At 34.3% G+C, this 22,014-nt stretch overlaps 1 protein-coding gene across 1 annotated transcript; it reads left to right on the top strand.

Annotated features, from left to right (window-relative positions):
- The first annotated feature begins 6,552 nt into the window (after nucleotides 1-6,552).
- LOC129003460 (uncharacterized) lies at nucleotides 6,553-21,652 on the top strand. Its single transcript, XM_054431756.1, has 11 exons — nucleotides 6,553-6,756; nucleotides 7,805-7,955; nucleotides 11,726-11,784; nucleotides 12,153-12,291; nucleotides 13,401-13,568; nucleotides 14,089-14,233; nucleotides 16,649-16,794; nucleotides 17,451-17,509; nucleotides 18,735-18,873; nucleotides 20,270-20,437; nucleotides 21,196-21,652. Exons 2-11 carry the CDS (start codon nucleotides 7,815-7,817, stop codon nucleotides 21,334-21,336), a joined length of 1,305 nt encoding a protein of 434 aa, XP_054287731.1. The 5' UTR covers nucleotides 6,553-6,756; nucleotides 7,805-7,814; the 3' UTR covers nucleotides 21,337-21,652.
- Nucleotides 21,653-22,014: the final 362 nt, after the last annotated feature.

Genomic DNA, 22,014 nt, shown 5'->3' on the forward strand with positions numbered 1-22,014 from the left:
TGGTTAGATTTGATTTTGACAAATGACTTGAACAGAATTAAATGTCATGGTCAGTTATCTGTATCTGGGATATCGTATCACGATTTAATCTTTGTTGAATTTAATTTGAAAGCAAAGCTATTTAAGGATAAAGAATATTTAGTTGTACGTAGCTTTAAAAATATTAACCTTGCAGAGTTAAAAGCACAATGTAATGAGTTGCAGTGGGATAATTTGTATTTAACTGATTCACTTGATGAGAAAGTCGAAATCTTAGAAAATAATATTATTAGTGTATATGATAAATATGTACCTGAAAGAAAGGTTTTAAAAAGAAAAAACCCATGTCCATGGATAAACACTGACTTAAAATCAGTAATGAAAGAACGTGAATTGTTGTATAGAAGATATGTAAAAAATAAAAATGAATTTAACTGGGAGCAGTATAGAGTGTTACGGAATAGAGTTAAGAGAATGTTAAGAGATGCTAGAAATAATTACATAGCTCAATTTCTACAAGAAAATAAACCTATTAAGCAGGTGTGGAAAACTTTAAAAAGCCAAGGAGCAGGAAAAGAGTCGAAGAGTATGGGTACGTCCACAATGCACGCTGGTTTAAGCAGGCAGTCAGATTCAGATTTTCGGCGCCGATTGTCTGACTCCGGTGGGGTGTCCATGATGCAAGCAGGTTGTAAGCGCTACCTGTCTGTATCTGGCACTAAAGTGAACAGTCTTATCATGGAGCTAACAAGAGAACAGGCAGCAGCGTTATTGCTGCTTAGTGACAATGTTTCGACAAAATTGAAACCAGTGAAAAGTGAAGTGCATGTGATTAATAAGTTGAGAGCTACTTACGGTGAATACGTACATCTTTTTCCGCAACTCCTTGCAGACGAGAAACGGTTTTTTGAATACTTCAGGATGAGCACAGACACATTTTATTTTATCCTTTCAAAAATCGAACACAAGCTCACCAAAAACTGGGCGAACTATCACAAGATTCCAATTCTACCGGAAGAGAAACTGCATGTCACATTGAGGTAAGTAAATACACATACATAATTAATTATTTTTATTTAGAAAAATTGAAATATTGAAAAATATGTAATGAAATTACACTTTAACAGATAATATTTGAATCATTGTTGTTAACATTTTGAAAACTGATGTTTATCTCGTTTACAATTTTAGGCTAGTAAAAGAGTGAAATGCATTGAATCTAAGTATCGTTAATTGTTGTATTGTTCAAAAGTAGAACTAAACAAGTTTTGTAACGGAGCCAAGCTCGCACTCGCACCTCCTGAGAACGCTTCTTCATTTGGTGGAAATGTCCCTTGCATATTTTGACCGTAGTTGTTGACTGATCGCCCCGGAATGCTGTGATATGAACCTACCGATGATGGTGTGCTGTCGTATGAAGACCCTGTTGATAGAGATGTAGGTGGTCTGCTTCTTGTGGCCGTTTCTGATGTTTGCAGCGAATAATCTCCAGAAAAAGCAAACTCGTCTACAACTTCCTGAATCCGGGTACGGAAGCGAAGTTTTTTTTCTTGGGGAATTTTGGAGGTAAAAGGTAATAAGCTTTTAAAAAACATCAAGTCGTCATTTTCCGGTTCTTTTTGAAATGCAGTGAGAATTGTATCAATTTTTTGCTGCTCCAGTTGCAATATTTTTTCATTATATGCAGAATTGGCCAACACTCGTTTTCTTTTTTTCACTGGACCTTCAGAGGGTTGAGCTGTCTCATTTGGTAGGCCTCCTGCAGCAAGCTGGGTCTGATTCACATTGTCTGTAGATGTCTCTTCTACTCTTCCGGAAACATTCAAATCTATGTCCTCAGTTTCCTGGAACTCCACTTCAACTATTTCTTCAGTTATGTCCTCCTCTATGTCTTCCAAGACGCGAGTTGTTTTTTTTAAATTGCTAGTTGAAGCTCTTGGTCTTATAACATCTTTTAAAAAAAGCATACTTTTGTAGTACGGCCATTTAGGTTCGTTTGTGTCGGCTGCATCCCCCGATCTCGGTGGTTTTATCTTGCTGCATTCGACGCTGAACTGGTCTCTCAGGTATTTCCATTTCTTTCGAAGCACAGACCCTAAAATAAATAGGATATTTATAATGTTTTGCCTTTATGACGTTGACATAGGAAATTTGTTTCAGGTTCTTGTCAACTGGTATGTCATTTCGAGGGTTGGCATTCAGTTTTAGAATGGGGAAATCAACTGTGGCTAATATTGTGAAAGAGACAGTTACTGCAATATGGGAAGAATTACAACCACTGTATATGCCGGCTCCATCGAAAGAAGGTTTTAGTAAAATAGCTGAGGAATTCGCTGAACTTTGGAATTTCCCACACGTAATAGGGTGTCTTGATGGCAAACATATCCGAATAAAATGCCCAGATGGTTCGGCATCAATGTTTTTCAACTATAAGAAGTATTATTCCATTGTTCTACAAGGTCTAGTGGATGCATCCTACAAATTTATTACTGTTGACGTTGGAGGATATGGAAAGCAGAGTGATGGCGGAACTTTCCTTGCATCTCACCTACACGAGTTTATTGAATCTGGAGATATAACATTTCCGGAGCCGAAAATGTTGCCTAATACAAATGTCGAAGTGCCATTTGTAATGTTGGCTGATGAGGCATATCCCCTACTGCCTCATATCATGACACCCTACAAACGGAAAACCTTAACCGCTAGGAGAAGGAATTTCAATAACAGGCTATCAAGAGCTCGGAAAACCGTTGAATGTGCGTTTGGCATTCTATATGCAAAATGGAGAATCCTCTCAAAAGAACTGGAAACGGGGGTTGATTTGACAGAAATGATGATTAAGTGTATTTGCGTTCTGCATAACACTATTCTAGAACGTGATGGATTCCAACGACATATGACAGAGGTTGAGGTTGGAAATGAATCAGTGGTATGGCAGAGGGAAGGCCGGCAACTGGATTCAGCAAAGAAAATCAGGAACACTTTCGCAATGTTTATGGAGATACACCCGCTCTCTTACAAAGACAATGAATAGGTCTAATTTGAGAATGTACATAGTATTAATGTGTGTGTGTGTGTGTGTTTTTTTTTTTGCTGAAACTACTCTTAAAATGTATGAATTACAATGGAAACCACAACAGTATGTGTTGTAATTATTTTATCCTTCGTGTTATTTTTTGTTTGTTTTTAAAAAGCTGACGAAATTTTACTATTGTTCAGATACCAAAATGTGAATAGTCTTATAATGGTCCTTGGTATGGTAGCTATATTTTTGTAAAATTTAAGCCCAGTTGGTTCAGTAGTTTTTGCACCTATTAGTAACACACATACAGAGAGACGCCATTAGATTTTTATATAATAGTATGGATTTCATAACAAGAGTACCCGTGTTTTGAACGTTACTTTTCGTAACACTACAAAGAATAATTATTTTTTGAATTAAAAGAGACATTAGATATTTCCTCATTACAATTATGAACATGACAAAACACATTGCATTTTTAGTTTATGCCTTCAATTTAAAGGTCATACAGTATTTACTTTGGTTGTAAAATTGAACAGTTGACAAAACAATAACAAATCTTTGTTTGTTTACGTCGGCAAAAATCCAAAAATATATAGTATTCATTACTTTCTCATAGTAAACATGCTTTTGCCATAGTAAACAATGTAGCCTAATGATGAATTTTTGCAGATGAAAACAGGTAATTTCAAAGCAGTGTAACGAAAACATATTTTATGGTCAATTAGTATAATATCCAATGTTTGATAACATTTATTCAAATTAATATCATATTTCAGCCAGAGGTTTGTGGTATCCGAGGTATTCTTGGACCCGAAGACGTCGGATAATCGGGACTGAACTTTATTCATGATTCATGTAAACTACCTCATGCATTAAAAGTAATCTAAATTTACTGATATCACACAATGTACCTACCATCAATCTTCATTTCCAAGGATATTTTCTTCCAACAGGCATCGACGATGTTCCTATTGGCATGTCCTTTGATACGCTTATCCCATATTGGTGGACTGAGATGCACTTTTGATATCAACTCTTCGATATCCATACTTGTGATGAACAAAACACTTCAACACTTGATCACAGGAGTAAAAATTATAAGTCCAACTAGCAGGTTGTCTGAAACCAGAATGAAAAATTCATTCCGGTAAAAATCTGAGTCAGACTGCCTGCGCGCAGGAAATCAGCGCGCTGGTGCACTATGGACACTTCCGTTTACTAGCGTGGGAAGATAGGCGCGCCGAGTCTGACTCTATCGGCGCCGACTGTCTGACTCAGAAAACCAGCGTGCATTGTGGACGTACCCTATGGTTGACCCAGTAGTTGATGTTAATAGCCTCAATAACTATTTTTGCGGCATAGATAACAGTATAAATGATGATCTATTAGCTTATTACGAGAACCAAGGTGGGCGAGATAATTTTATATTTAGCCAAGTTGATGTTGAAACAATTGAAAAGGTAGTCTCAGACATTTCTAGTACTGCAATAGGTTGTGATGGTATAAATCTTAAGTTCCTTAAGTTAATATTCGATGATATAAAACATGTTTTGTGTTATATTTTTAACTATTCTCTTATACATGGTGTGTACCCAAATCAATGGAAACGAGCTTTAATTTTACCTTTACCAAAAATCAAGTCCCCTAAAGAGTGTAAAAATTATAGATCCATTAACATACTGTGTATATTCGCTAAAATATTAGATAAATTAGTATATTTACAAATAAGAAAATATTTAAATGACAATAATGTGTTTTATAAGTACCAATCTGGTTATAGGTCGTCATACAGTACTCAAACTGCTTTAATTAAAATATCTGATGATATTAGAAAAGCTATGGACGATAGAAAGATTACAGTCCTGATATTATTAGATTTTAGTCGTGCATTTGACTGTGTTAGTCATACACTTCTATTGTCTATCTTAAGGTCTTACAACATTAGCTCAAGTGTGGTAGGTTGGTTTAAATCTTACCTTAGCAATAGACTTCAAAGAGTTAAAACAGTGAATGGAACTTTATCAGAATGGAGATTAAACCCGATAGGAGTGCCTCAGGGTTCAACGTTATCTGCCATGTTGTTTTCCTTATATATCAATAAGATAAGCGATTCATTCATGTTTTGCAGATCGATGCTATATGCAGATGACTTACAATTGTATGTTCATTGTGATGTAAACGATTTAAATAATAATATACAGATGGTAAATGCAGATTTGTTAACATTACATAAATGGTGTATTGATCATGGACTTAGTTTAAATATTGAAAAATGTAAACCAATGCTAATAGGTACTCGAAGATTATTAAATAACATAGATATTAATAACACTATATCTGTGAATCTGAATGGTGTCGATTTAAAATATGAGGAGTCGTTAGTTAACTTAGGTTTACGACTCACTGAAACATTGTCATGGACCGAACAAGTAGATTATGTACATAAAAAGGTCTATCAGATATTATATAGATTAAAAAGATTATGTTTTAGACCTGATTTTCGAATAAAGAAACTTCTTGTATCCACTCTAATTTTTCCGTTGTTTGATTATGCTTTAGCGGCATATTGTGATGTAAATGAAACATTGACAATGAAGTTACAAAGAGCACAAAATTCATGTTTAAGGTATATTTTTAATCTATCTCTTGATGAACATGTAACAAGATATTATAAAGAATTAGGATGGCTTAAGATTAAGGAAAGGGTAGAGTACAATGTTTTGTCCTTGATGTATAAAATTTTAGAAGATAAAAGACCAGACTATTTATATGAAAAATATGTTTTGATGAGACAAGTTCATTTGAGACATACTAGATTTAGTGACAATTTGCTACAAATACCTATACATAGAACAACAATTTATAATAGGTCATTTCATGTACAAACAATAAGATTAGTCAACAAGTTGAGTGACAGCCTAAAAACTGCTACAACTAGCGCATCATTCAATAGAATGTTAAAGAAAACCCTTTTATTAAGATATTAAGCCTTTTTTCTCTATCTCTCTATATTAAAACACTACTTTATTTTCACCAAACATGTATAAAACGAAGCTAATTTTGTTATCTCTCATTGAAAAATAATTTAAAAAATAAATAAAAATTTAAATGTATCTATAGATTAGAAGCAAACATGTTTTGTGTTTTGTAAAAATTTTTTATTTTTAGGTTTACAATTTGTAAAAGCAATTTTCTTTTCTTTTTCTTTTAGTTATAAGGTAGTTAAGTTGCCAAGCCACAACTGACATGTAATTGATGTATGTACAGATTGTCTAAGTCTGGTCTGGTGTAAGAGTGGACCTATGGTCCAAACCAGACCAGGGTAAATAAAGAAATTGTCAAATTGTCTCTCTCTCTCCCACTCTCACTCTCCCTCTCTCTCTCTCTCTCTCTCTCTCTCTCTCTCTCTCTCTCTCACTCTCTCTCTCTCTCTCTCTCTCTCTCTCTCTCCCCCCTCCCACCCACTCAGCCACTTGCTTAATCGCCCTATTACCAACAAACTCCAAGGTCATCATCACTTCAAGTACTTCAACTATCGACGCGACGAGTCAAGGTTTGTTGTGTTTTCGTCGTCATGACATTCCAGTCCTCTTCAGCCTGGAACTGTTTGAGTTCGTTACCCGGATTTTGGGTTCAGTGAGTTGAGTTCCCCCTCTACTTTGGTCTAATCCTAATCACTTCATTCCAGTCTGCAACTTCGTACTGTATGTTTGGTCTCTTGCGTTTCACCTGTTGAAACATTCTATTTGAAGGTAAGTCAATAGTAGTTCATGTTCACAATACTATTTCCATTAGAACCGTTCATGTATTCATTCTCTCTTACACTTTCATAATATAAATAATTAAATTAACTAAATCATTAGTGATGGTACGATCAATAGTAATAGTTATTTTTTATATTCTAACTTTTTAGCTCCAAAACTATTATTTGGCTACAATCCAGCATTTAAAATGATAAAATAAGACTTGTTATCAAAGTTGACTTCTTATAGAGGTTTGCAATAATATAACTTGTGATTAGGGGTAAAATAAATTCATGGGTATTTGAAAATGACACTTGTAATCTAGTGTGACTTAGTATCGAGGTTCTTGTTATTGAGGGTCCACTGTATAACTATTCCATTGGTGACTAGACAGATTAGAACCCAACCAACCACCCCTATTGCAGTAGATGAAAAACAGTTTACACACACTTAACTTATATATAGTTTATACCAGTTTTTTAAAAATAAATATAAATAATTTTAAAATGTTAAGCATACATGTTTGATTTGGTGGTGGTGGTGTAAACATGAAGTTATTATATACAGAGTTAGATAACACCTATGTTATCTGCACTTAAATCTGTATATAAAAATAGTTATGATCGATAAATAATGATCAAGTTCACACACAGATAATTAATAAAAATATCCATTACACACCAATTTCACAGGTTTAGTCTAGTGATAATTTATTATGTACGAAGTCTGCATGATAAATTGTATTTGAACATTGATTTTGTGTTGTTTTTCTTGCGTTCTTTTGGCTTAAAACTATTTAAGCAGTAAAACTCAAAACGATGAAAACCATGTAGGCTACATTACCAATTTATTTTATTACATAAATATTAAACATTTTTGTTCATAGACAATTACTAACATAAAGTACACAGTGAATAGAACATAATCTAAATCAATCAATGGATACTGATTTTTATCTTAAGACTTTAAATAATCTAGCACCCCCTCAATTTAAATAAATAATATGGATCCAGCAAGCTCAATTATTTTTGTCCCCTCTACTGATCTATTGTTTTAGATCTACAACCATGCCTCTCATACTCTATGGATTCGAGTACAGTCCTGCTGTCCGCTCAGTGAACCTGGTCATCCACCAACTCGGTCTGGAGGCAGAGTTCAAGGTCATTGACTTGAGTAAAAGAGAACATCTCTCCCCTGAGTTTTCCAAGGTGAGAACACAAGTATTTAGTTGTGTCAGTCTCGGTCAGTAAGCTAGACCCCACACCAATTTCTCATTCATTTTGCTTGAAATGTTCAAGTTCATTGTGTACTATCTCCAATTGAAAGAGCATATGAAACCCAAAGTTTCAAAGCTTTTTACAAAATACTATTAATCAAGACGCTGATAATTAAGTACTGTAGTCTGGTACGTTTGTTGAATATTAATTTGGTTATTTTCAGTTAAGTGAAGGAGTGAGAGAATGTGTTCTATCATAAATGCATAAGTGTCATCATTGTCAACAGTGCTTTACAAGTTTCCTCCATCCATCCCAAAGCCATTTATATCAGAGGTGATATTTAGCCCACCAACAAATCTGTGACATATTCCTACTCTCCTCAAAAACACTTGGGGGGTCCTCTGTATCTTCCCCCACCACTCCAATTATTTACACATCCTCCTTCATTTGCTTATTTGTGATACACATTTAGTGTAAAAATTTAAAGGGTAAATTGTTTAGTTAGTTGTTTGAAATTATATCTACTTAAGATAAAACTTCCTTAACAGGTTATAGTACAGGCAAAATAGATTAAAATTCACAAAAAAAAACAAAAAAATTAGTTCAGGGATGAAACTTTGGTTTTAACTTCGTTTTACCAATAGAAGTCAAGATCCGATGAGTCCCTAACAGTCCCGATGGGGGAACGTGGTTTTTAGGGGGTGGGGAGGGGGAATTTTGATATAATTCATTATTCACGATTTTAAGTCATTTAGGAAGTCGTTTTTAAGGTTTGTATACACGGTGAATCGATAGGAACCATATTTAGGTCGATAGAACCACCTCCATAAGAGATTTAGCTTATTGGTACAGGTTCAGTTGTTATTTTTTCTAGGAGGGGTAGGGGGAATTTTAAATAATTTATGATTTTTGACTTATGACTTGTTGGGTGTCGTTTTCAATGGATTTCTACATGCCAAATAGAATGGGACCACTATTTTGTAGATATAACTACATTATTAACAGATTTGGAGTGCTATCTGAAATAAAATAAATGTTTGTGCACAAAATTAATAATTTAATATTTAAACATAAAAAATAAAACAATTAACTTAACATCAAGTATTAATTGAATTAGTTTATTTTTACAATAAATTTAATTTTTCCTATTATAATAAAATACCCCCTCGCAGCAAACCTGCAGACCAAGTAAATTTTCATTTATCTGGCAGGATTTCTACTAACTTGTCCTAGAAACTGTCAGATTTATTTCCTATTTAAATAACATTATTTTTAATTAATAATAGATTTGCTGCTACAGGGATGTAATGGGGGTTGTTTTTATTAAAATGTTGATAACTTAGTATGAAATAAACAAAATTGCCAAGTTTGGTTTAAATATATCCACAAACAAGTTGATTTATCTACAACAGTTTATTTATTTTCCATTAGAATAACATGGGAATTTTAAATTTACATTTTTTTATTATCTCCTTAACCGTTAGGCGTACAACAAGGCATATACTAAATTATTAAATCTTTTAAGCTCTAGAAAGTGGTTTGGAAAGAAATTGTGAAATTCTTTGTTGATGGGGTCAAAAATGGGAAAAACCAATTTTCTCCCCACAAAAGTCTCCATAAACCAATAATACATTGTAATACATTGACATTAAGTCAGGGTTTAAACCATGTTTTATGATTTTAAGTTCAAGTAAATATCTATTAACCCTTGCGTAGCCCCTACAAAGTTTGTATATATGTTTTATATGTTTTGTACATATGTATAGGGCCTACTGTTTTTATATCCTTCAGCAAGTCAAAGGAATACATTCTAAGTTACAACGAGGTTTTTAGCGAATTTCCCATATAGGGAATAAGCTATTACCGTAGGTCTCATGGTAAGACTTAGACCCGGGACCAATTTACATTTTTGTTTTGAGGTCCCCAGAAGTCAAAAACACCATCCTTTCAAATTCATATACATATGTGTCTGTTTAGCGTGATAACTCGAGCACAAATTATCCGATTTTGATGTCATTTGGTACAAACGTGTAAACCTACATTTATTCGAACGAGTTTGCGAACCAGCATGATTGGACTATGGGAACAGGGGTTCATGGGAATTTTTATGGGGAGAAAATTGGGTTTTCCCATTTTGACCTCATCAACAAAGAATTTTACAATTTCTTTCCAAACCACTTTCTAGAGCTTAAAAGATTAATTAGTTTAGTATATGCCTGGTTGTACGCCTAACGGTTCAAATCAAATCAAATCAAATTATCTTTATTCACTTTATACATTTTACATACATGAATAGTGTCAAAGCATACAAAATTGGTTATACAATTTTATCTAAAAGACTTAACCATACAATTTTACAATTATTTTAGAATGTATAGCTAATTCATTTTTGATTTAGAAACTCATCCATACTATAAGGAGCCAGATTAATTATGAATGATTTTAATTTCTTTAAAAAATTGGGTTTGTTTTTATGGCAAACTTCTTATGAATAAATTGTCGATATACGAAGGTTTCATTTTTGAAAGTTTCAGCCGATGATGATTTTTTACAGTAAGATTTTTCCACCTTGTGTTGTATTTATTGGATACTTCAGTGTTTTTATCTTCATAAACATGCTGAATAGTTTTAAAAATATACAAACCATACACTGTAAAAATTTTAATTCCATCATTACATTGTAAAAAAGTACTTTAATTTTTTTTTATTAAATAAGTTTCTTTTTATTTACGTTTCTTTTATTTACTTTCAGTTAAAGTTAAAGAGATCATTAAAAAAAATGTAAATTTAAAATTCCCATGTTATTCTAATAGAAAATAAATAAACTGTTGTAGTTCGCTTGTTTGTGGATATATTTATTTAAACCAAACTTGGCAATTTTGTTTATTTTATACTAAGCTATCAACATTTCATTAAAAACAACCCCAATTACCTCCCCTATAGCAGCAAACCTAATGACTCATTAAAATTAATGTTATTTAAATAGAAAATAAATAGTAATCCTGTCAGGTAAATGAAAATTTACTTGGTCTGCAGGTTTGCTGCGAGGGGGTATTTTATTATAATAGGAAAAATTAAATTTATTGTAAAAATAAACTAATTCAATTAATACTTGATGTTAAGTTAATTGTTTTATTTTTTATGTTTAAATATTAAATTATTAATTTTGTGCACAAACATTTATTTTATTTCAGATAGCACTCCAAATCTGTTAATAATGTAGTTATATCTACAAAATAGTGGTCCCATTCTATTTGGCATGTAGAAATCCATTGAAAACGACACCCAACAAGTCATAAGTCAAAAATCATAAATTATTTAAAATTCCCCCTACCCCTCCTATAAAAAATAACAACTGAACCTGTACCGATAAGCTAAATCTCTTATGGAGGTGGTTCTATCGACCTAAATATGGTTCCTATCGATTCACCGTGTATACAAACCTTAAAAACGACTTCCTAAATGACTTCAAATCGTGAATAATGAATTATATCAAAATTCCCCCTCCCCACCCCCTAAAAACCACGTTCCCCCATCGGGACTGTTAGGGACTCATCGGATCTTGACTTCTATTGGTAAAACGAAGTTAAAACCAAAGTTTCATCCCTGAACTAATTTTTTCATTTTTATTTAGTATTTTTCCTGTACTATTAGAAAACTTCCTCATCCTTTGATGAATTATATCAGGATTCATAAATTAATTGTAATTTTTATTAATTTTTAGATTTTACATTTAAAAAGTTTTGTTATATATGTTACAGCTTAACCCTTTTCACACAGTTCCAGTTATTGATGATGATGGATTCATTCTTTGGGAAAGGTAAGACCTAAATAAGACCAACAATGTAGATATTTAGATGGATTTGTTAAATTGTTCATTGTTAGGTTGGTGGTTTTATTTCAGGGATGTGTGGTTGATATTATACTTATTAGTCTTGAGTTGTAATTCTACATAATTTTATCACTATTTTTATCTTGGGGCAATCATGTCCAAAGTATTCTGCAAAATTACTTCCTTTATTGAATAAAGTTAATAAAAAAAAAATTTAATTCATAGCCACATTTAGTATGAGAAAATAACATTTTCTTTGGTTGAATGGAAAAATATTAATTTTTAGAATGAAAATGTTTTCATAATGTACTTATTTGTTGCTTTATATACCCTTCTAAAACCAGTTTTTGTTTCAGCAAAGCCATAATGACCTACTTAGCCTCCAAATATGCCAAAGACGACTCTTTGTATCCCAAAGACCTGCAAAAGAGAGCAATTGTAGATCAGAGGCTTCACTACAGCAATGATGTGTACTACGTAGGCAGAGAAATCTCGGTGAGTTTTGACTGGATTTTAAAACTAATTCCTTTGCAGTTTTGGTGTTTAAACAAATTTAATTTCTTCTTTACCCATGGATAGACCTAGATATTCCGTTCCCATGCATGCCCTTTATTAAATGAGCCTGGTGGGCCCGTCCCAGAACGCAAGAGGTTTTAGGGTTTTTAAGGAAGAGAAAAATTCCTACGCAAGGAAGGGGGAGGGGCACACAATTATCACTTGGGCCCATAGCGCAACACATGCAAGCCGCAGGTCTGTTCCCATAGTTGATGTTGTAGCCAGTTTTAGTTTAGAATTTGGTGAGTCGGTGGCTCCGGTAGTGCCACAGATCCAGGCCCAAGGCAGTGATGTCGTAGGTTCGGATCCTGGTTCCTGCCACTACTTTTTTTATTCATACAAGACACCCCTTGCTTTGCTGGATAGGTGCTACGCACACTAGCACAGATCTGTAGTCTATGTGGATGGGAAAATGTAAGATTAAAAGCAGAGGCCGCCAACCACTTAAAAAAAATAAAGTAAATACAATGAACGCAGTTGAATTGGGTCAACAAGAAAGTATCCTGATGTAAACTACTGAAGGGAGAAATTTGACTCTAACACTTTCTGTAGCATGCTCATTCAACTTCAAATGCGTTCTTTTTCAATAAAACTTTGTCATCAGCTAGTCTACAATGCCAATAACATTAAATCCCGGAATGTTTGGAATATAAAGTGACCATGCGGATGTGGTTGCATAATTTACTGGTAGATGGGTGTATACTTTTGTATTTAAAAGTCAATGTTCTACTCTCTGAAAATTTGAATTTTATTCCAAGCCCAAACAATTTGTTAAAGTAAAAAAAAAACAGAGGGAGAGTAAAATGACGAATATACAGTATAGTGGTGTACATGGCATACAATTTAGCATGTATGAGTAAATCTTTACTAGATAACACAGCAAAAGGAAGATAACCAATATTAAAACCAAGCATTGACGACTTCTTGTACATTTTTTTAAGGCTATACTTTTTTATTTCTTATTTGACTATATATTTATTCAAAGAGATGTTTGTCACGGGATTAGAAACCTAATTACATTTAACTAAGAATTTTTTATTTTATTTTAGAGATCCCTTGTGTTTGGAAATAAATCCGGGATCACAGAGGATGAGCTGAAAAAAGTGCAGCAGACTCAAGACAACATTGAAAAACTATTGGAAGGTCAAAAGTTTATGGCAGGGGACCATCTTACATTGGCTGACTTTACCTACGTAACAATGGTTGATGTGTCGGAGGTAAGATGTTTGTTTTGCTATTGCAGGTGGTGTTGGGGTTTGCTTATTGTGACCGTCTTTATTTTATTTTATTTTACAAATTATTTTTCTTTCTCACAAACAAGATCGCCGAGTATGGCTGTAGCCTTAGTCTTGTCTTTCCGACCATGAGGTAGTACCGTATTAATCAATCAATTATTGAGAGGGGGACGCCACCTTGGTGTGTTTTTCAACTCAAATATGAGTGAAGGTTTGAGGATAGAGGGTTCACAAACTGCCTCTGACAGGTCTAATGTTCATTTTTAGCCTCCTTTAATATAGAAGACCATGGTGTTGTTGCACTGGCCAGCCTGTTACCATGAGAATAGTAATAACAAATTTGTTACTACAATACTTTTGCAGACGCTCCTATTAGTGTAACAGCTGCTAGACATTTATAGATTTAGGAGTAAACCCCCATCTATGCTGCTATTGCTTAATTTTATTGTTCAGTTCAGTTGACACCAACTTATATGATTTAAAATATTAATTCTGATTTCAGGTAATGAATCCCTCACAAAATCATCCTTTGACCAAAGCATGGTTCGAGCGCTGCAAGTCAACGATGAAGGATTTTGAAAAAGTCAATAAAGCGGGGTCCGATCAAATAAAAATGGCTGTCAAGCAGAAACTAGGACAGTCATCGTAGAGCACAAAACTTTCTTGTGAAAGGCATAAGATAATGGGTATTGTGTAATGAAAAGTAGTCTTTAGTTTGTCACAATGTCTACTACTACGACATAAGATAATATGTCCAACCTAGATAAATCTAAACACTACAAAACTGTTGTCTTTATCAATTTTCCACTCGAATTAAACATAACATTCAAATGAGTTAAGTCTTGGTGAAAAAGTTCTTTCAAATCCTCATTCATCTTCCTATTTTATGAAATGAACCTTAAATACAAAAAGATGCTACAGGCACTGTATTGTAAAGTAGTACATTTATCTTTCCAAAACATTGACAAATCTATCCGGGTCTATTTACTTTTTCATTTTGATGTACCCAGACATCTTCACTATTGTAGTTAAAATTTGTACTTAAATAGGGGATAATCCTGAAATGTTTAATAAATAAAATTAACCATCCAGATGCTGTAGTGGCATTATTTTTCTAAAACCTTGTAATTTTTTTTTTAAGTAGTTAATTTTTACTATTTTTAAGTTAACTATAAAATCCTTAGCTTCAGACAGGAATTGTTTTCTATGAAAATACTGGCGAAGCAATTAAGAGAAAGTTTGGTGGTGAAGTAGCTCTCAACAACTCAAGTGAAGAACTTCAGAATAGAACATTCAGTAACAGTTACAGTAGCAGATATAACAGACAGTTTAATTTGATGTAACGGTACAGGGTTAATATGTTAGCGGTTTGTTATATTAATTATCTTCAATCAATGTAACCATTTTAATGGATAAGATAAATTTGTCTACTGTCAATGTAGACCAATGGTCCAATGGTCCTTTTGACCATTTAGGTTATAGATTTTGAAATATATTTTCCTAATTTTTGAGACACCAGTGCACACTTTAGTGCACGCTTTAAGCTAAAAGTGCACCTTTTAGCTTAAAGTCCATAAATAAAGGTAAGATGAGCCTATGGAGTGAGATGATCTGTGTACTGACAAAAAACAGCTGTTTCTTAACCCGGGAGGGGGGGGGGGTATTAAATGCAAAAATGATCAGGAACCAGGATCAAGTGTTAAACAATCAAAACGCTATGACCTTTGTCAGGATCAAACCGGAAACCTTTATCCTAGGTGAGAACAATAACAATCCAGCTATTTCAACTTCCCATAAACAAAACCCGCTGGACATATTAACAGTGAAGCATGGAACAATAAGTAGATAATACTTTATGTAGTCATTATTTATAAATATTTTTCAAATTTAAATAACAAAGGTTGTCCTGAGGTATTGAAGAAACACAAATTTTGTTGAATCTCAAGAAATAGACCGAGAAGTTTGCTTAGCCTTGCTTTAAACCAACATCCATGTGTAATCAATGTGTACTGTGTACATACATTTTATCTCACTCCTCCCGCCTCCCACTTTCTGTCCCCTGAGAGCAAACTGGCAGCCAAGGTCGCACTTCAACTGTGGCCAGTCATGTTTGTGTAATTTGTGTTCATCTTGAGGGCCACAGTCCCCTTCTTTGGTCTCATCATTCCAGTCTTCAACTCCGTTGTGTGTTGGTTGTCTCCTTCCAACAAGTATCACTTCAGTTTTTGTAAGGTATGTTATTTAATATTTATCATGCCTTTTCTATAATAACAGTTCAAGTATTATTCATTCTAACTACTTAGGCACAATCAATGAGAAAGTTTTGTGGCATCAAAGAACTTAATTTTGGTTATTACTTTGGTATATACAATAATTAATGTTGCCTCAAAAACTAGCTGATGATTAGAAATATTATAGCCCAAGACACCATCACCTTGGTTAAAAATAGTAAATTACAAACATATCTAATGTATATATTTTTATCTCTTAAAAATGTTTTAAAAATTGTAATTATATTTTAGTATGGTACAGTACATACTTCTTAGGTTTGGTGTTGGTGTGAATTTGGAAAGGAAGTAAATGAATAATTGGTGTTAAAACACCATACATTTCACCAAACCTGTATTCAAAATAAAAATTATGAATGATTTGTATGTCATTTTCACTTGGCTGTCTATTTTAAGCCAAATATGTGTAAGGTGAGTCTAGAATGGAGTGATATGATCTATGTATCTTTGTTGCTAACTAAGATCAGCTGTTTCTCAGCTTGGGCCATTTAAAAAAAAAACCCAATAATCAAGGACAGCTGGGTTTAGTTAGTTTATTTACCTTCCTAATGCTATACTCTGTTTATAAAATTTAGGCGGTTTGAGGGGAAGTTAGTTCCCCACCACTTTTTTACTTCTTATGTATAGGAGCAGCTGATTGACATTTTGGCAAGCCTCACCGTTTAAGCTATTATTTTAATCGTAGGATGAAGATAACCAATCAGATAGATTTCTTCCTCTAAAACCGCCTAAATTTTGGGAGTTATTTACTGATCCTTTGTTTTTAATCACCAGCAACCATGCCTCTGATACTCTATGGATATGAGTACAGCCCTGCTGTTAGGACTGTGAACTTGATTATCCACGAACTTGACCTTCAGGCAGAGTTCAAGGTCGTTGACCTAACTAAAAGGGAACACCTTTCCCCAGAATTTATAAAGGTAAACAAGTGTTTTTTTAGTCTTAAATAATTTTAAACTAGTACAACAATTTATAACACCAAGCGTTTACCACAAAGTCAAATCTTGGCTGGTAAAAATAAAATTTTTAAAATCTTAAAGTACCTTTAACAATCAAGAAGCTAGTGTAAAGCCAGGACTGCCTAAATAAATGGGTCCAGTGGGCCTGGGCCCAGGGGCACAACAGGTTTTAGGTTTGTTGTGGTGCAAGGGAGAGAAAAATTTTCCTTCAAGGAAGGAGGAAGGGGGCACAAATAATTATCTCTCGTGCCCATACCACGGCACATGTATACTGCAAACTGCCGGTCTGATTAAACCCTACTGTGGAGAATTATATTTTTAATTTAATTACTTTTAGTTAAATGTGGATATACAATTAGATTCAAATAAAATTTCAACAATGTCATGTACACTTTTTATCCCATAACAAAATTGTACTAAGGACTATAAACAATTGTTTTTAAACTGTAAACAAAATTATTTAATGAGATGTACAACATCGCCTAAATTATCTCCATACTTGGAACAAAATCCCTTAATTGATCAAAATACAGATCATAGATACATCCTCTTACAACTTACAAGAGATATTAAAATAGTCTATTTTACATTCAAAAGAATATGTTGTTATGTTACAGATGAATCCCCTTCACACAGTGCCAGTGATTGATGATGATGGATTCATTCTTTGGGAGAGGTAAGACCTAACAAATAAAACTTCCATGAAGATTTGCTGAGGTTTTTTAGCCTCACCTATTAGCTGGGGAGGAGTAAAAATCTAAAGACATCACTAAAACCATAGACAAATAGAATAAGAAGTTTTGGCGTCCACCGCCATAGGTTTACTGTGTAGTTACGGCGCACAACGCTGCAGCGTCTGCTGGTCACATACGGCTCCTGCGCTTTCCGCCTGCACCGGTGTGCGCCGTAACTACACGGCAAACCCTAGCGGTGGGCGCCGGAACCTTCCTTTGACAGTCTATATTTATTCTATTTGTCTATGCTAAAACCTAGTTTAAGCTCAATATGGGCTCAGGGTTAGTACCTATAAAATGAAGTGAGATGGTCTGTATAGCTTTAACTATGATCAGCTGTTTCTTAGCCAGAACCATTATATGACAAAACTCAGCGATCCAGGAGGAGGAGATCCATATCTTGTTTTTGACCATCAAAAGCTATATTGACATTTTCTCTGGATTGAGCCATAGTGACTTTTTTGTCAGCCATAGGACTGTACCCACTCAGCTTTCTTTCACTTATACAAGAGTCTTGTCGTGTTCTAAAAGCAATATTCCTTTAAACAATCCCATTTTTCATCACCATAATAATACTTACCTCAACATCTGGAGCGTTACCTAGCTCCTATTGCTGGCCTCCTCCAGTGCTGTCTAGTGGATTTATGTTTCCAGTTGTGAATTTTTGTTTTCCTCATGTCCTCCTCATATCAACCTTTATAATCCTGGCCGTTCAGTGCAAGCAAATACCTCTCATGCCCCCAGTACACTCTCACCAAGGCAAGGCGAGCGTTGGTGAGTTCGAGAGTGTACTCGGTGCGCTCGTCTTCTCTTGCCTCGCCTCGCCTTGCCTCGTGCACGCCGGCGCTCCGGCGTCGGTTTTTTGACACAAGTCAAAGGACCCAAGAATGCACGAGTGGTGAGTGCTACTCCACATCAAATTTTGCCTCCATTTCGACTGCTAGACAAAGTGAGAGTGTACACAGTCACCTCGCATAAGCTCTCGCCCAAATTATCGGCGAGCGCCTCGGCTAGCGTGTCGGCGAGAGTTTACTGGGGGCATCAGTCCCGTAGCGTGTCTTGTGCTAACCGTGAGACTGATAACCTTTAAGCTACGCAAGCATGTTCTAGGTTTATTCAAATTAATTTTTGGCTTAAACAACTTCAATTCAGTATTTTTTTTTTCAGCAAAGCCATAATATGCTACCTGGCCTCCAAGTATGCCAAGGATGACTCTTTGTATCCCAAAGACCTGCAGAAGAGAGCAATTGTAGATCAACGGCTACACTACAGCAATGATGTGTTCTTCGTAGCCAGGGACATCTCAGTAAGTGTGGGACTGGACATAATTTTCTTTTGTTAATTTGTGTTTAAATCCTTATCTTTAAGTCAAAAAAAAGTAAAATCTTCATTCTTAGGCTTAAGAGGCCGATTTCATCACTAAATTATTGGTCTTCCATCGAGAGCCAGGTCTAATTGGTATGTACGCTATTTAAAGTATCAGTACATATATTGTAAATACCAATTTTTGGCTCTCACCGTAAGACAGAGAATTCAGCCATTCTTCCAAAATTTAATAAAGAATCATAATTTAAACAGGGGTGACTAATAATAGCAATAGTAATATTAGCCAAAGCTTGATTCATATGTCAATTTTTCCTAGGGAAAAATACAGAGCTAAGTAATAGAAATAATGATGTAGTTGTATTTAATATCTTTTGTGTTGCCTTTCCTCCTTTAGCTAAATATATTTGTAATAAATGCAAAAACAAAGTATAAAGTATTTCAGGTTTCTTGAAACTGGGATTACAAAAATTATAAACACTGTTTAGAAAAAAATCTTGTAAGTTAAACATTTTTGCACTATATTCTAAATGAGTATCATAATGAAAAATTTACAAGAGGTTCTCCCGCGAATTCACGGGTGAACAAAAGCCACCATTAAATTAATTTAATCAACTTTAAATTTATATTTCATTTAAAGGGCCCAAGTTCGAGAAATTGTCATCTGAAAGGATGTTAAAAGTAGTGGAACCTTCATACCTTACGTCCTTAGGTTGGCCAAGGTTGTACCTGAACACGCAGCTCTCTTCCACGACGTCTTTAATACTTTACTTTAATACTTTTCAATGAAATTGCGACCTGTTAAAGATCGGTGACAACCTCTTGGAACGAACAACATACCTACATGGTTTGTTAATCTCATACTCATCGTGTTTCGAACACCTTTAATCACTCACTTGTATCAAACAGCTAGAAATAGCTTCACTGTCCATTCGCCACACTTCTTTTAAGAACATAACAGTAAATATTAAAATAAGTAAACAAAAATGTAAACAAACAAACTATATTGTCAATTGCATTGGCCAGCTGTTGTTCACTAAATTAATCGAATAATGTTAACTTCCAAAACATGCAAGGCGTAGCCCTTTGGAAATCAGCTTGTGGGGCAGAGCCCTTAGAGAGTTCATCCATATCAATACTTTTCGGCAAATCTACACACTCTAAGCTTCGTTTTGATATGCCATATGCCTATATTTTTATTTGGTAAATGGCCTTAACCGTTTACATTAAAATTTGATTGTATCACTTTAATAATATAATAGATGTGTACATTAGTGTAAATTGTAAATATTATAAACATATTTTTTCCTCAAATGAGTGAAAGATGTGTGTTATGACAACTAAATATTTTATCTGAACATAATTTATTTTTGTTTTAGAGGGATCTTGTATTTTTTAACAAACCCGGGGTGACAGATGATGACCTGAAAAAAGTGCAACAGGCTCAAGACTATATTGAAAAACTGTTGGAAGGTCAAAAGTTCATGGCTGGGGAGAACCTTACACTGGCTGACTATTGCTACGTAACCTTGATCGACGTGTTAGAGGTATGAATATAAACTGTACCTGTCTTGTGTTTAGATGTGAAAGGCAAGCTTAGAAAGAGCAATGCCGTTGGGTTTGCTAAGAAGACCGTTACAGTAGGTTTAATCTGGCTGAGTCTAACATGTTGTCTTCCTAGGATACAGATTTGCGAGTTTCCATCTCAATTGGGACTGGTGGTCAACTCAAGAGGAGTTTTTCAACTGTCTTAAGCAGAACCTGGTGGGGATGGCCAACCTAGAACATAGATAGCTATCTACGTGTAACAGCAATTTAGATGAAAGTTAATGAGCGATGAACGGATGGTCTATAAGTTGTACCTCTATGTATTTTGCTCATTTTACCACAGAGAATAAAAGCTATAAGGTATAAGTAATTGGTATCCTACAGAGTTAACATTCAATTGTAAATACACTTTAGAGATATGGGTGTGTTTGGCAAAGTCCAGGACTGCCCCCTCGTAACGCTCACAGCGGAGGAAGACCTCGATAGGATAGGAATTTCCATACATTACTCGCGCTCTACCTGATAGAAAGTGCACAGTTCTCCCATAAGCTCCCTATAAGCCCCCTTACTTCTCTGTGATTTTACTTATGCTAACTGCATGGGAGTGTCCACTAGATAGATAAGGCTGTTTGGGACTTTTTCATGAGAAAAACCTTGAAAACAAAAACACTATGCTGCTGAAAGGGTTAAAATCTGTTGTTTATTAGCATGACTTTGATATCAGGCTGAATTTTCTGAATCTGAATTTTGATTTCAGGTGATCAACCCCTCTCACAGTCATCCTTTGACCAAAGCATGGTTCGAGCGTTGCAAGACAACGATGAAGGATTTTGAAAAAGTGAATAAAGCAGGAGCCGATCAAATAACAATGGCTGTCAAGCAGAAACTAGCTCATTAATCCTAAGGGATAACAACTTATAAAAGTTAAAAGATTATCTCTTAAGATAATCTATGCGTAAATACCCAAATTGGGTTGTATAATTTTTTAATTTTTTTACAATATATTTTACCACTGTGGATCAAATAAATCATTACAAAACTAACTGAAAATATGAGCTTCATAAATGTAACGATTAAAAATTGTAAAATTCAAACGTGTGATAATTTGTAAATTTTATTTCAAATTTCTTATTTTTATCAAATAAATATGGAAAAAATTCAGATACTCTAGGTAACTATGTGTGTTATAAATAAATAAATAACATGATCTTTAATTTTGTGGGCATTTTATTGTCAAAGAATTGTCGAACCAAGGACCAGTTAGTGCTTTTTCTTAAACACCTTAGTTTCAGACAGGAATTGTTTTCCATGAAAATACTGCCGAAGCAATTAAGAGAAAGTTTGGTGGTGAAGTAGCTCCTCAACAACTCAGAATAGAACATTCAGTAACAGTTACAGTAGCAGATACAACAGACAGTTTAATTTGATGTACAGGATTAAATCTTAAACACAAGACTTGACTGTCATCTTTTACACAAGTATCCAGTCAAGTCTTGCATAGTAAAACAAGATTCATTTTCAGAGTAGAAGTGTTAATTACTTGTAATTTTTTTTGTCAATTAACTTATTAGCTTAC

Source organism: Macrosteles quadrilineatus, unplaced genomic scaffold, assembly GCF_028750875.1.
Source record: "Macrosteles quadrilineatus isolate MER2022 unplaced genomic scaffold, UCM_ALF_1.0 Scaffold_1__1_contigs__length_201487025, whole genome shotgun sequence".
NCBI lineage: Eukaryota > Metazoa > Arthropoda > Insecta > Hemiptera > Cicadellidae > Macrosteles > Macrosteles quadrilineatus.